General features: G+C 45.4%; 1 protein-coding gene across 1 annotated transcript; it reads right to left on the reverse strand.

Moving 5' to 3' along the window:
- Nucleotides 1-11,879: 11,879 nt before the first annotated feature.
- Nucleotides 11,880-13,942, reverse strand: LOC109777397 (endonuclease 2). Its single transcript, XM_020336037.4, has 9 exons — nucleotides 13,680-13,942; nucleotides 13,403-13,577; nucleotides 13,191-13,316; nucleotides 13,051-13,106; nucleotides 12,877-12,960; nucleotides 12,679-12,771; nucleotides 12,471-12,538; nucleotides 12,222-12,295; nucleotides 11,880-12,115 (listed from the first exon to the last, which is right to left on the reverse strand). Exons 1-9 carry the CDS (start codon nucleotides 13,800-13,802, stop codon nucleotides 12,009-12,011), a joined length of 906 nt encoding a protein of 301 aa, XP_020191626.1. The 5' UTR covers nucleotides 13,803-13,942; the 3' UTR covers nucleotides 11,880-12,008.

The raw sequence follows: 13,942 nt of genomic DNA on the forward strand, positions 1-13,942 counted from the left end.
AGCTCCATTGCCACCATGCCGTCGTGTTGCTGGAGTTCTCCCTCAACTTCTCCTCTCCCCTTGCTGGATCAAGAAGGAGGAGACGTCCCCGGGCTGTACGTGTGTTGAACGCGGAGGCGCCGTCCGTTCGGCGCTAGATCGGATCTTCCGCGATTTGAATCGCCGCGAGTACGACTCCATCAACCGCGTTCTTGTAACGCTTCCGCTTAGCGATCTTCAAGGGTATGAAGATGCACTCCCTCTCTCTTGTTGCTAGCATCTCCTAGATTGGTCTTGGTGACACGTAGGAAAATTTTGAATTATTGCTACGTTTCCCAACAGTGGCATCATGAGCTAGGTCTAAGCGTAGATTCTATGCACGAGTAGAACACAAAGTAGTTGTGGGCGATGATTTGTTCAATTTGCTTACCGTTACTAGTCTTATCTTGATTCGGCGGCATTGTGGGATGAAGCGGCCCGGACCGACCTTACATGTACTCTTACGTGAGACAGGTTCCACCGATTGACATGCACTTGATGCATAAGGTGGCTAGCGGGTGTCTGTCTCTCCCACTTTAGTCGGATCGGATTCGATGAAGAGGGTCCTTATGAAGGGTAAATAGCAATTGGCATATCACCGTTGTGGCTTTTGCGTAGGTAAGAAACGTTCTTGCTAGAAACTCATAGCAGCCACGTAAAACATGCAACAACAATTAGAGGACGTCTAACTTGTTTTTGCAGGGTATGCTATGTGATGTGATATGGCCAAAAGGATGTGATGAATTATATATGTGATGTATGAGATTGATCATGTTCTTGTAATAGGAATCACGACTTGCATGTCGATGAGTATGACAACCGGCAGGAGCCATAGGAGTTGTCTTAATTTATTGTATGACCTGCGTGTCAATGAAAAACGCCATGTAATTACTTTACTTAATTGCTAACCGTTAGCCATAGTAGTAGAAGTAATAGTTGGCGAGACAACTTCATGAAGACACGATGATGGAGATCATGATGATGGAGATCATGGTGTCATGCCGGTGACGAAGGTGATCATGCCGCGCCTCAAAGATGGAGATCAAAAGGCGCAAGATGATATTGGCCATATCATGTCACTTTATGATTTGCATGTGATGTTTGTCATGTTTACATCTTATTTGCTTAGAACGATGGTAGCATAAATAGATGATCCCTCACTAAAATTTCAAGAGATGTGTTTCCCCTAACTGTGCACCGTTGCGAAGGTTCGTTGTTTCGAAGCACCACGTGATGATCGGGTGTGATAGATTCTAACGTTCGCATACAACGGGTGTAAGCCAGATTTACACATGCGAAACACTTAGGTTGACTTGACGAGCCTAGCATGTATAGACATGGCCTCGGAACACAAGAGACCGAAAGGTCGAACATGAGTCGTATAGTAGATACGATCAACATGGAGATGTTCACCGATGATGACTAGTACGTCTCACGTGATGATCGGACACGGCCTAGTTGACTCGGATCATGTATCACTTCGATGACTAGAGGGATGTCTATCTGAGTGGGAGTTCATTAAATAATTTGATTAGATGAACTTAATTATCATGAACATAGTCAAAAGGTCTTTGCAAATTATGTCGTAGCTTACGCTTTAGTTCTACTAAGATATGTTCCTAGAGAAAATTTAGTTGAAAGTTGGTAGTAGCAATTATGCGGACTGGGTCCGTAAACTGAGGATTGTCCTCATTGCTGCACAGAAGGCTTATGTCCTTAATGCACCGCTCGGTGTGCTGAACCTCGAGTGTCGTTTGTGGATGTTGCGAACATCTGACATGCACGTTTTGATGACTACGTGATAGTTCAGTACGTAATGTTAAACGGTTTAGAATTGAGGCACCGAAGACATTTTGAAACATCGCGGAACATATGAGATGTTCCAAGAGCTGAAATTGGGATTTTAGGCTCGTGCCCATGTCAAGAGGTGTGAGACCTCCGACAAGTTTCTTAAGCCTGCAAACTAAGGGAGAAAAGCTCAATCGTTGAGCATGTGCTCGGATTGTCTGGGTACTACAATCGCTTGAATCGAGTGGGAATTGTCTTCCAGATGAGATAGTGATGGTTCTCCAAAGTCACTGCCACCAAGCTACTGGAGCTTCGTGATGAACTATAACATATCAGGGATAGATATGATGATCCTTGAGCTATTCGCGATGTTTGACACCGCGAAAGTAGATATCAAGTAGGAGCATCAATTGTTGATGGTTAGTAAAACTACTAGTTTCAAGAAGGGCAAGGGCAAGAAGGGATACTTCATGAAACGGCAAATCAGTTGCTGCTCTAGTGAAGAAACCCAAAGTAGAACCCAAACCCGAGACTAAGTGCTTCTGTAATGAGGGGAACGGTCACTGAAGCAGAACTACCCTAGATACTTGGTAGATGAGAAGGCAGGCAAGGTCGACAGAAGTATATTGGATATACATTATATTAATGTGTACTTTACTAGTACTCCTAGTAGCACCAGGGTATTAGATACCGGTTCGGTTGCTAAGTGTTGGTAACTCGAAATAAAAGGCTACGGAATAAACGGAGACTAGCTAAAGGTGAGATGACGATATGTGTTGGAAGTGTTTCCAAGGTTGATGGGATCAAGCATCGCATGCTCCCTCTACCATCGAGATTGGTGTTAAACCTAAATAATTGTTATTTGGTGTTTACGTTGAGCATAGACATGATTGGATTATGTTTATCGCAATACGGTTATTCATTTAAGGAGAATAATGGTTACTCTGTCTATTTGAATAATAACTTCAATGGTCTTGCACCTAAAATGAATGGTTTATTGAATCTCGATCGTAGTGATACACATGTTCATGCCAAAAGATATAAGATAGTAATGATAGTACCACATACTTGTGGCACTGCCACTTGAGTCATATTGGTATAAAACGCATGAAGAAGCTCCATGTTGATGGATCTTTGGACTCACTCGTTTTTGAAAAGATTGAGACATGCGAACCATGTCTACTAGTATATATGCATGAAGAAAGTCCATACAGATGGATCGTTTGGACTCACTTGATTTTGAATCACTTGAGACATGCAAATCATACCACATGGGCAAGATGACTGAAAGGCCTCGTTTTCAGTAAGATGGAACAAGAAAGCAACTTGTTGGAAGTAATACATTTTGATGTGTGCAGTCCAATGAGTGCTGAGGCATGCAGTGGATATCGTTATGTTCTTACTTCATAGATGATTTGAGTAGATGCTGAGTATATTTACTTGATGAAACACAAGTCTGAATTATTGAAAGGTTCAAGTAATTTCAGGGTGAAGTTGAAGATCGTCGTGACAAGAGGATAAAATGTCTGTGATATGATCATAGAGATGAATATCTGAGTTACGAGTTTGGCACATAATTAAGATATTGTGGAAATTGTTTCACAACTAATACTGCCTGGAACACCATAGTGTGATGGTGTGTCCGAACATCATAACTGCACCCTATTGGATATGGTGCATACCATGATGTCTCTTATCGAATTACCGCTATCGTTTATGGGCTAGGCATTAGAGACAACCGCATTCACTTTAAATAGGGCACCACGCAATTCCGTTGAGACGACACCGTATGAACTATTGTTTAGAGAAACCTAAGTTGTCGTTTCTTAAAAGTTTGGGGCTGCGACGCTTATGTGAAAAAGTTTCAGGTTGATAAGCTCGAACCCAAAGCGGATAAATGCATCTTCATAGAATACCCAAAACAGTTGGGTATACCTCCTATTTCAGATCCGGAAGCAAAAGTGATTGTTTCTAGAAACGGGTCCTTTCTCGAGGAAAAGTTTCTCTCGAAAGAATTGAGTGGGAGGATGGTGGAGACTTGATGAGGTTATTGAACCGTCACTTCAACTAGTGTGTAGCAGGGCACAGGAAGTTGTTCCTGTGGCACCTACACCAATTGAAGTGGAAACTTATGATAGTGATCATGAAACTTCGGATCAAGTCACTACCAAACCTCGTAGGTCGACAAGGATGCGTACTACTTCAGAGTGGTACGTAATCCTGTCTTGGAAGTCATGTTGCTAGACAACAATGAACCTACGAGCTATGGAGAAGCGATGGTGGGCCCAGATTCCGACGAATGGCTCGAGGCCATAAAATCCGAGAGAGGATCCATGTATAAAAACAAAGTATAGACTTTGGAAGAACTACTTGATGGTCGTAAGGCTGTTGGGTGCAGATGGATTTTAAAAGGAAGACGGACAATGATGGTAAGTGTCACCATTAAGAAAGCTCGACTTGTCGTTAAGATGATTTCCGACAAGTTCAAGGAGTTGACTACGATGAGACTTTCTCACTCGTAGCGATGCTAAGAGTCTGTTGGATTTATATTAGCAGTTACTGCATTGTTTATGAAATCTTGCAGATAGGATGTCAAAACATTGTTTCCTCGACGATTTTCTTGAGGAAAGGTTGTATGTGATACAACCAGAAGGTTTTGTCAATCCTAAAAGATGCTAACAAGTATGCAAAGCTCCAGCAATCCTTCTAAGGACTGGAGTAAGCATCTCGGAGTTGGAATATATGCTTTGATGAGATGATCAAAGATTTTGGGTTTATACAAAGTTTATGAGAAACTTGTATTTCCAAAGAAGTGAGTGGGAGCACTATAGAATTTTTGATGAGTATATGTTGTTAACATATTGTTGATCAGAAATGATGTAGAATTTCTGGAAAGCATACAGGGTTATTTGAAAAGTGTTTTTCAATGGAAAACCTGGATTAAGCTACTTGAACATTGAGCATCAAGATCTATAAGGATAGATCAAAAACGCTCAATAGTACTTTCAAATGAATACATACCGTGACAAGATTTTGAAGGAGTTCAAAATAGATCAGCAAAGAAGGAGTTCTTGGTTGTGTTACAAGGTGTGAGTATTGAGTAAGACTCAAGACCTGACCACGGCAGAAGAGAGAGAAAGTACGAAGGTCGTCCCCTATGCTTTAGACGTAGGCTCTACAATATGCTATGCTGTGTACCGCACCTGGAGTGTGCCTTGCCATGAGTTAGACAAGGGGTACAATAGTGATCCAGGAATGGATCACATGACAGCGGTCGAACTTATCCTTAGTAACTAGTGGACTAAGGAATTTTCTCGATTATGGAGGTGGTAAAAGAGTTCGTCGTAAAGGGTTACGACGATGCAAACTTTGACACTAATCCGGATGACTCTGAGTAGTAAACCGGATTCGTATAGTAGAGCAGTTATTTGGAACAGCTCCAAGTAGCGCGTGGTAGCTGCATCTACAAGATGACATAGAGATTTGTAAAGCACACACGGATCTGAATGTTGCAGACTCGTTGACTAAAACCTCTCTCGTAAGCATAACATGATCAAACCCTAGAACTCATTGAGTGTTAATCACATGGTGATGTGAACTAGATTACTGACTCTAGTAAACTCTTGGGTATTAGTCACATGGCGATGTGAACTTTGAGTGTTAATCACATGGTGATGTGAACTAGATTATTGACTCTAGTGCAAGTGGGAGATTGTTGGAAATATGCCCTAAAGGCAATAATAAAATGGTTATTATTGTATTTCCTTGTTCATGATAATTGTCTATTGTTCATGCTATAATTGTATTAACTGGAAACCGTAATACATGTGTGAATACATAGACCACAACATGTCCCTAGTAAGCCTCTAGTTGACTAGCTCGTTGATCAATAGATGGTTATGGTTTCCTGACCATGGACATTGGATGTCATTGATAACGGGATCACATCATTAGGAGAATGATGTGATGGACAAGACCCAATCCTAAGCATAGCACAAGATCGTGTAGTTCGTTTGCTAGAGCTTTTCTAATGTCAAGTATCATTTCCTTAGACCATGAGATTGTGCAACTCCCAGATACCGTAGGAATGCTTTGGGTGTATCAAACGTCACAACGTAACTGGGTGGCTATAAAGGTGCACTACAGGTATCTCCGGAAGTGTCTATTGGGTTGGCACGAATCGAGACTGGGATTTGTCATTCCGTATGACGGAGAGGTATCTCTGGGCCCACTCGGTAATGCATCATCATAATGAGCTCAATGTGACTAATGAGTTAGCCACGGGATCATGCGTTACAGAACGAGTAAAGTGACTTGCCGGTAACGAGATTGAACGAGGTATTGGGATACCGACGATCGAATCTCGGGCAAGTAACATACCGATAGACAAAGGGAATTGTATACGGGATTGATTGAATCCCCGACATCGTGGTTCATCCGATGAGATCATCGTGGAACATGTGGGAGCCAATATGGGTATCCAGATCCCGCTATTGGTTATTGGCCGGAGAGGTGTCTCGGTCATGTCTGCATGGTTCCCGAACCCGTAGGGTCTACACACTTAAGGTTCGGTGACGCTAGAGTTGTTATGGGAAATTGTATGTGGTTACCGAAGGTTGTTCGGAGTCCCGGATGAGATCCCGGACATCACGAGGAGTTCCGGAATGGTCCGGCGGTGAAGATCGATATATTGGACGAAGAGTATTGGAGTCCGGAAGTGTTCCAGGGGTACCAGGCTATGGCCAGCATGACCGAAAGGTGTTTCGGGAGCCCCGGCAAGTGTTGGAGGGCCTCATGGGCCAAAGGGGAAGGGGAAAACCAGCCCACTAAGGGGTGGTGCGCCCCCCCACACCCTTTCCCACGTTACTTGGGGAGGTGGGGCGCCTCCACCTAGCTTGGGAGGCAAGCCTCCACCTGCTTGGCTTGGGGGGCAAGTCTCCCTAGGATTTTCCCTAGGGAGATCCAATCTGCTTGGCCGCCGCCCCTAGGGGAAACCCTAGGGCGCCTCCCCTCTCCCCTTGCCCCTGTATATAGTGGAGGGGTGGGAGGGCAGTTGCACCTCTTCCCTGGCGCAGCCCTCCCTCCTCATACACCTCCTCCTTCTCCTCCGTAGTGCTTAGCGAAGCTCTACAGGAGAACCACGAGCTCCATTGCCACCATGCCATCGTGCTGCTGGAGTTCTCCCTCAACTTCTCATCTCCCCTTGCTGGATCAAGAAGGAGGAGACGTCCCCGGGCTGTACGTGTATTGAACGCGGAGGCGCCGTCCGTTCGGCGCTAGATCGGATCTTCCGCGATTTGAATCGCCGCGAGTACGACTCCATCAACCGCGTTCTTGTAACGCTTCCGCTTAGCGATCTTCAAGGGTATGAAGATGCACTCCCTCTCTCTCGTTGCTAGCATCTCCTAGATTGGTCTTGGTGACACGTAGGAAAATTTTGAATTATTGCTACGTTTCCCAACAGTTTTGCACACGTTTAGCTCGGTGACGTCCTCCACCTTCTTGATCCAGCAATACGGCAAGGTAGTAGATGAGTTCCGGCAGCACGACGGCGTGGTGACGATGATGGTGAAGCTATCTCCGCAGGGCTTCGCCTAAGCACTACGAAAATATGACCGGGGTGTAAACGGTGGAGGGGCTGCCGCACACGGCTAAGATAATGTTCTGGGTGTGTTAGGCGCCCCCCTCCCACATATATATAGGTGGGGGGAGGGAGGAGGAAAACTGGAGGCACCCCAAGTGGAGCCGAATCCCACTTGGGGTCCTGCCCCTAGCCGCCGCCCCCCAGCCATGTATAGGTGCCGGGGAAAGGCAGGGGAGGGAGGCGCCCCCCCCCCCCCTTTCCTTTGTCCCATGAGAGGGAAAGGCAGGAGGGGCTAGCCCTCCCCATTTTCCTTCCCTAGGGCTGGCCGGCCAGGGAGAGGGGCGCACCAGCCCCCTGTGGGTTGGTCTGTCCCTCCCTTGGCCCATTAAGCCCATATACCTACCGGGAGGTGTCCGGAACCCCTTCCGGTGACCCGATGGCTACCCGGTGCATCCTGAAACTCTTCTGGTGTCCGAATACAATCGTCCTATATATCAATCTTTACCTCTCGACCATTTCGAGACTCCTCGTCATGTCCGTGATCTAATCTGAGACTTCGAACAACATTCAGTCACCAAATCATATAACACTATATCGTCAACGAACATTAAGCGTGCGGACACTACGGGTTCGAGAACTATGTAGACATGACCGAGACACCTCTCCGGTCAATAACCAATAGCGGAACCTGGATGCCCATATTGGCTCCTACATATTCTATGAATATCTTTATCGGTCGAACCGTTATGACAACATACGTAATTCCCTTTGTCCATCGGTATGTTAATTGCCCGATATTCGATCGTCGGTATCTTCATACCTAGTTCAATCTCGTTACCGGCAAGTCTCTGTACTCGTTCCGTAATACATCATATCATAACTAACTCCTTAGTCATTTGCTTGCAAGCTTATGATGTGTATTACCGAGAGGCCCCAGAGATACCTCTCCGATACTCGGAGTGACAAATCCTAATCTCGATCTATGCCAACTCAACAAACACTTTCAGAGATACCTGTAGAGCATATTTATGATCATCCAGTTATGTTGTGACGTTTGATAGCACACAAGGTATTCCTCCGGTATCCGGGAGTTGCATAATCTCATAGTCGGAGGAATATGTATTTGACATGAAGAAAGCAATATCAATAAACTGAACGATCAATATGCTAAGCTAACGGATGGGTCTTCTCCATCACATCATTCTCCTAATGATGTGATCCCGTTATCAAATGACAACACATGTCTATGGTTAGGAAACCTTAACCATCTTTGATCAACGAGCTAGTCTAGTAGAGGTTTACTGGGGACACGTATTTGTTTATGTATACACACATGTATTTAAGTTTCCAATCAATACAATTCTAGCATAAATAATAAACCTTTATCATGAATAAAGAAATATAAAATAATAACTTTATTATTGCCTCTAGGTCATATTTCCTTCAATTCCCAAGTACAAGTGATATCACATCGATGACAAAGACACCTTGTTCCTTGAGGACCGGCTTGTGGTACCCATGGGTGATATGAGAAAAGTCATAATGGATGAACCACATAATTTCCTCCTTTCCATCCATCCAGGCAGCTCCAATGTGTATCATGATCTCAAGAAAACTTTCTGGTAGACTCGTATGAAACGTGAGATTGCTCAGTTTGTCAACGAGTGTGATGTTTGCCGCAGAGTGAAGACGAAACACCATCATCCGGCAGGACTCCTTCAACCTCTCCCTATTCCTAAGTGGAAATTCAATCACATGGAGATGGATTTTGTCACTGGTTTTCCCAAATCCAAGAAAGGGAATGATGCTATCTTCATGGTCATTGATAAGCTCACTAAAGTCGCTCACCTCTTACCAGTCAAGGAGTCAATCACAACAGCTCAGTCGGCAGAATTGTACCCTTCTAAAGTGGTCTCCTTGCATGGTATTCCTCAATTGATCTCCTCAGACGGTGGAAGCATTTCACTTCCAGGTTTTGGGATTCCTTCCAGCAAGCTATGGGCACAAAGAAAAAGAATAAATGGTTCTCACCTATTTATACTAAGCATTTTTACCTCCTATAACTCACTTTCTCACTAAATATATGTTATTTTCTAGTGATACTCCCACTAGCATACAATTTATCCTGTTTGAACTCACCAACATAATTGACCACTTATGATGCCCAACATTAAATACATTGTTTTGTGTTAAACAATTCCAATGTGAAATACAATTGTGTTCCATGAAAAGTATGCTACTTGAGTTTTATCTTGCCACAATTTAAGAAAGTCAATAGCTAGTCCAGATTTGCCTCTAAATCTAACCAAAGCAACTGAAGGTAAACATAATCACATTTCTCCATGAAATAATTTGTGACACATATCTATTGCGGCATGCTTGTCTATTCAATATATCTAAATATCTTGTACATGCTTGTAGAGCTTTCGAGTCTCAGAGATATCTTGGTAAATGTTTGTTGGTTTACTAATTCCTAGTTGAACCGATATCATGGACGTCATGGGAATGAGCACAAAAGATGGTCGTTGGGTGAGGTAGAGTACAAGGGTTAGCGATGGTGGTCGCCTCCATGTTGCTATCCGGCTGTTGGTTGGGTCAGGGTTACATGGGGATTTGCAAGAGGCAAGCAACCGAGGAGGCGATGATAGGCATAAGCAACAAATAGGGAGGAGGAGAGCAGAAGGGGAGGCGGGGGCCATCGTCATGGGCGAGAGAGGAGGTGGCGGAGAGGAGCTATTTCGAGGGAGATAGGTGACAAATGAAGTGAATAAGCGTGGAGTGAGGGCGTAACCATCCGTACACAAATACAAGCTGAAATACTTGTACGTGATAGCCAATGCTCCTTTCTTAGGAATGTGATGGCTAATCCTATATATACCTAAGTTCATCTCCATTACCTTATTTATCTTAACATGCGCCATGTCCACGTCAGCAATGAGCCATATCGGCCATACTTTTCCCACCTCTTGCATTTACTGAATGGGCCATGTCAGCAATTTTTCCAACAGTAATGGTTTCGCCTTTGGCGGGCCACCTTGGAGATCTGCAACGATGCATATCAACGATGAAGCCACGTCGAACTCGAGTGTGGAGGTGATCCGTCATTTTTTTCCTTTGGTGGCTGCTGTGGTGGTGCCAGAGGCAGATGACGGGTATTGGTGTCAAGCTCAGAGATTTCTTCAGTCTTGTTTGTAATTTTACTTCTTGACTGGTGTTTCTTCATGCAAAGGCTAGCGTTCTACTATTTTTTAAGTTTTGCTAGGTCGGTATGTATGTGGCTTGTATTATGATCCTGATGATATAAATAAGACACATATTATCATGCAAAGAAGAAGATCATATTAACTACAAACCTATTGCTATACTCTAACCAGAGTTCATAAGAACAATGTCTAAATTTCTTGCCTCCTTTGACCAAAGTACGTGTTTGAATTTCTTTTCGTCGCGATTTCTCCATGGTCAATTTTTTTAATTATCTGCATTATCTTATACTTAAATTCTTTCTACTATTTCTTTTTGGGCTATTACTACTATTGAACATTTAAACTCCATGAGTTTGTCAAAATTAACTTCTACCTGTGCGTGAAAAATTTCCCGCGGCAACACGCGGGGGTGTCATCTAGTATTCTAAAATGACATGGATTGACATATTTCTAAATATGTAATAATTACAGCGGCATGTTTCAATTTATGATAATATGTCATTTCTGAAAACAAACAAAAAAAAACCGGTAGTGGCTTATATCAAATTTACCTTTTTTTTTATTTCATCTATGTGCTCATGAGCTTGAGATAATTCAGCTAATAGATTGCACAGGCTAGGGTGGGTACGTAATCATTAGGATCTCCTATTTAACACATGTTGTGTGTGTTAACAAGGTGACGCCCACGGGCCTCGTTAGTAGAATAGGGGTTTTCCCCTAGCGGGTCTAGGGTTTCTTTCCTCAATCCGATCACCCTAAGTTCTGCACCTTCGCGACAATCAGATCTTCGTGATCACCCACCCCAGTCTACTAAAATGGGTTGCCCCGTTGGAGTTGCCCTTACGAGCCGGCAGGTGCCTGCTGCGAAGGATACCCGCTGGTGAGTGACTCCCTATAAACCAGGTCGTGACTATACCTGGTCATGAGCAGGCCAGCCCGGACGACCTGACCCGACCTGGGCCGAAAATCCCGAGCCGGGCGGGGCCTGATCGTGCCATCGGGCCAGGCTCAGGCCTGGAAAATTGAGCACGACGGACAGATTAGGCCGGGCTCGCGCTTGCGAAAATCAAAATTTTAGCCGTAGTCAGGCCGGAGCGACCAGGCCATGTCAGGATTTTTCGAGCACGGGCCCGATGGCCGGGCCAGGCTCAGACCTAGGTTTTCGGCGCCAGGCTTTTTCCAGCCCGCCCCGGCCCAACATACGCACAGGTATTGTTGTGACAGGCCGTCTTCACATGTAGTGGGCCATGATATCATCAGGCCGTGTGCAATGCATCCATTTCCAGTTGGCCCAAGAACTGTCCACTTTATTTCGACATTTCAATAGAAAAATGAACAGCACCAACTCGACCAGCATCATCTGTGCCAAGTAAAATAAAAACACTTGCAGTCTATAAAAAGCGACATAATAACCACTAAGCCTTGGATTGACCGAATATCCTGTTGAGCGTAGCGGCCAACCGGACGCCGCCTTGCGCCAGCCTCAGGTTCACCACCGGGAGCCTGCTCCCGAAATACTCATCTGCGGCCGACACATACAGTGGTCATTTAGTTTAGTTACTCAATCAATCAACCAATCAGGAGATGATGGTCCTACGTTGAACGTCAGTTTAAGCAGACACACATACCACTCAGCGTTGAATCTTCTGTCACGCCCTTGTACGCCGAGTCGCATGCCGCGGTGATGCTCTCCGACCCGTATCTTGCAGAGTTGGAATGAGACCGATCAGACCGTTAAATGCGATATTTTTGAATAATAATAACTACCATAAATACTTATTTACGCTCTGCTAATTATAGATAACCGAGTAAATACTGAAGATTTTCTTATATTTTTTCCCTTTGTAAAAATAAAAAACGACGCCAAGCAAACGTACTTGTCGGGGCACGCCGTCTGGTTCTTGGCGCACTCCTCCCATTCCTGCACTTTGTCTGACCACGCCCCCTGCAATGCCTCGATCAATCAGCGTCAGTTACTACGTACGGTATCAGAAATTTACAAAGCAGATCACCACCTGACGAACAAGCTACTGTATATATATAGATAGATCATACGAAAAAACAATCTTCAGAACAATTCCGCACCGTTATGTTCTTGTTCAGCGCGTCGACGAATTCGCCCGCGCCTTCGTCGTAGTAGTCCTTCTCCGCCGTCTGGATGATGCTCACATCCCAAACCTGACAAAATACAACAACCAGAAGGGAAAATTATTGCCACATTTTTTGGTCAGAATGATACATTTCACAGGGTTCGTTCCGAAGTCTGAACTACATGAGGCTTACATGGTGGAGGACGGTCTTCCTCCTGTACCAGTGGACGTCGATGGTGTTCCCGCCTCTGTCAGAAGCAAAACCACAATGCAGTGGCTACATAAACAAGAAACATCAGCTGAATTTGCAACCCGCAACACGAACACTTGCAAAATTCTGGCAGTTGGGGTTTGGCAAGAGTAGTACCTGGTGGATGTCTCCCATGAAGTGCGAGAGGAACAAGAGTGCTTCCGTCAGGTTATCTGCAGTATTGCACATGGTATATTCAGTAGTTCAGTATTCAAAAAGAGATGTGATGAAGTTTGTATGATCTAACTGAGCATTACATTGGCCGGAAGATTTAGAAGATGGCGACAGCGATGATGATCCGTAGGTGAGGAGCTGGGAGGTGTAGTTGTTGATGGCGCCGGCGACGCACCGGCCCTTGACGCCCTCCTCGTCCTTGCAGTCCCCTGAGACGACACACAGACCGGTGCAAAGATCAGGACCCTTTTCCTGCAGTCAGTTTCAGTCAAAGTGCAGAGTGTGGGTAACTTACTGTCGTAGGAGTAGCTGCAGACGTTGTCGGGGACGTCGATGAAGTGGAGCGGCGCCGACCAGTGGTACCTGAACCTGACCCTGTCGGCCCAGGAGCAGAGGCTGCTCAGGTTGCCGCCGGCGCCCGACGGCAGCAGCTCGTTCACCGCCTTCGCCGCCGCGTCGCTCAGCCGTCCCTGCAAGAAAGCACACGCACCACCATCACCCGCTCGATCAGTGAATCACACAGCCTGCTCGCAACTTCACACCGCGCGACAAGATTCAGGAAGCAAGTGTACCTGCGCGATCTGGCAGATGATGAGGTGGCCGTCGACGCCCCAGCCGAGCGACGGCGCGGGGAGGGCCGCGACGACGACGGCGACGAGGAGCAGGAGCGCCGTGCCGGCCTGACGACCCCGCATCGTGTCCTCACCGGAAATGGAGACGGAGAGAATGAGAGATGATGATGGATCTCCGCTCTGCCGCGTCTTTTAAGCAGAATTTTTTGGATGCGGCGTGTAAATGCGGGCGCGTTCGGGAAAGGAAAGAGGAGCGATCTTTG

Source organism: Aegilops tauschii, chromosome 3 (assembly GCF_002575655.3).
Source record: "Aegilops tauschii subsp. strangulata cultivar AL8/78 chromosome 3, Aet v6.0, whole genome shotgun sequence".
Lineage (NCBI taxonomy): Eukaryota > Viridiplantae > Streptophyta > Magnoliopsida > Poales > Poaceae > Aegilops > Aegilops tauschii.